Genomic DNA, 1,482 nt, shown 5'->3' with positions numbered 1-1,482 from the left:
GAACATGTATTTTTATTATGTAAATTTCAAGCAATATAAAAATATTGTTGTAATACAAATGTTTTTTGATTCATGTTTATTACTCAAAATTACTTGATGGTGCGAATATAATTATCACAAACAAGGTGTATTTATAACCTGAAAATAAGGTGGTGAGGTCATTTCATAGATAAAACAAAACAATGATTAATTAAATTATAGGTGTTTTTTATTGTAAATACAAACACATTTTTAAAAAAACTTATCATAGACAATTATATTCATGTTTTTATTTCTATATACAATCATGATCATCACTATTTCTTCCACAATCACATCTGTCTATTTCATTACAATTTGTAGCACATATCCATGGCTCGAACCATTTCGGTATATTTCCACCATCCATTTGTTGGTATAGCATTCTACAGAGAATTTTAGGATCTATTTGTTCATACCATAAAAACATTCTCTCATCATGTCTAGCACTATCACCAATCCATTGTTTTCGGCGGATATCGTATGTACCCCAATTTTTTCTCAAGTTACTTCCATGAGTAAGATCATCACAACATTCATTTAGTAATATTTCAAACTGATTGAAATCTCTTTTAAAGTAGTTGAACTTTTTCGCATAATTTACAAATAAGATTGCATCCAAACAATTTCTTACTATAAATGCAGCAATATGAAAGCAATCATCAACTTCTAAATAAGAATACCGTAATGTGTCGATTAACTTTGTAGGTATACTCCAACGACATGCCTCCATAAGTTGATAAAATTCCATCTATAAAAATATTTGGCTACAATTTTCTAAACAGATCTTATCAAACAATACTCACATTAAAATATTCTGGGTAAATCATCTCCGAATTTTGAAACAGATCAATATGATTTTGTAGCGACATTGTACCCCATAATTGTAATGAATTGAAATAAACACCATTTTTTACAAAAATATCCATAATTTATTTAGTATTATTTTTTTTTTAAATATCAAAAACCTAAACTTTACAATTTTTTTATAACAATAACAATAAAATATATATATCTTGCAGTAATAAAATTCAATATAGGAATGATTTGTTAAAAATTTTGATGTTCTTGAACATAGTCATCATCATCATCATCACCATCGTCTTCGAATAGGCGCAGTCTCAGTTGGTGACTTCTTCCAATTTTCTCCTCCACCATCAAATACCCCGGTTTTGTGTTAAATAACTTAATCATGTTGTCCGTCAACACTGCAAACCTAGATGGTAGAAAAACCCACTCGTTTTCTGTACCATCTAGGCTTATATCCAGTGAAACTTTTATTGATGGCCCATGTTTCGTTAGAATCCGCTCCATTTTTAGTATTTTTAATTTTTTTTTCAGTGGTAAGTCGTCCATTTTTATGCATGGTCGCACTAAACAACTATCAAATAATTTTAATTCTGCTCTATTCATTTTGATTAATATTATGAAAAATTTTAATTCTGCTCTATTCATTTTGATTAA

At 28.3% G+C, this 1,482-nt stretch overlaps 1 protein-coding gene across 1 annotated transcript; it reads right to left on the bottom strand.

Moving 5' to 3' along the window:
- Positions 1-257: 257 nt before the first annotated feature.
- Positions 258-869, bottom strand: LOC123302681. The gene is made up of 2 exons (XM_044885722.1): positions 825-869; positions 258-769 (listed from the first exon to the last, which is right to left on the bottom strand). The coding sequence occupies exons 1-2, from the start codon at positions 846-848 to the stop codon at positions 275-277; spliced, it is 519 nt and encodes a 172-aa protein (XP_044741657.1). The 5' UTR covers positions 849-869; the 3' UTR covers positions 258-274.
- Between the last annotated feature and the right edge of the window lie 613 nt (positions 870-1,482).

The sequence above is a fragment of the Chrysoperla carnea genome, chromosome X (assembly GCF_905475395.1).
Source record: "Chrysoperla carnea chromosome X, inChrCarn1.1, whole genome shotgun sequence".
Lineage (NCBI taxonomy): Eukaryota > Metazoa > Arthropoda > Insecta > Neuroptera > Chrysopidae > Chrysoperla > Chrysoperla carnea.
This window is presented reverse-complemented; position numbering and strand designations above follow the sequence as displayed.

Excerpts from the sequence above, each read along its gene's own strand:
- LOC123302681 (XM_044885722.1), bottom strand. The coding sequence starts at position 848 with ATGATTTACCCAGAATATTTTAAT. Across the intron at positions 770-824 it reads TTTACCCAGAATATTTTAAT|ATGGAATTTTATCAACTTAT; the intron begins GTGAGTATTGTT and ends ATATTTTTATAG.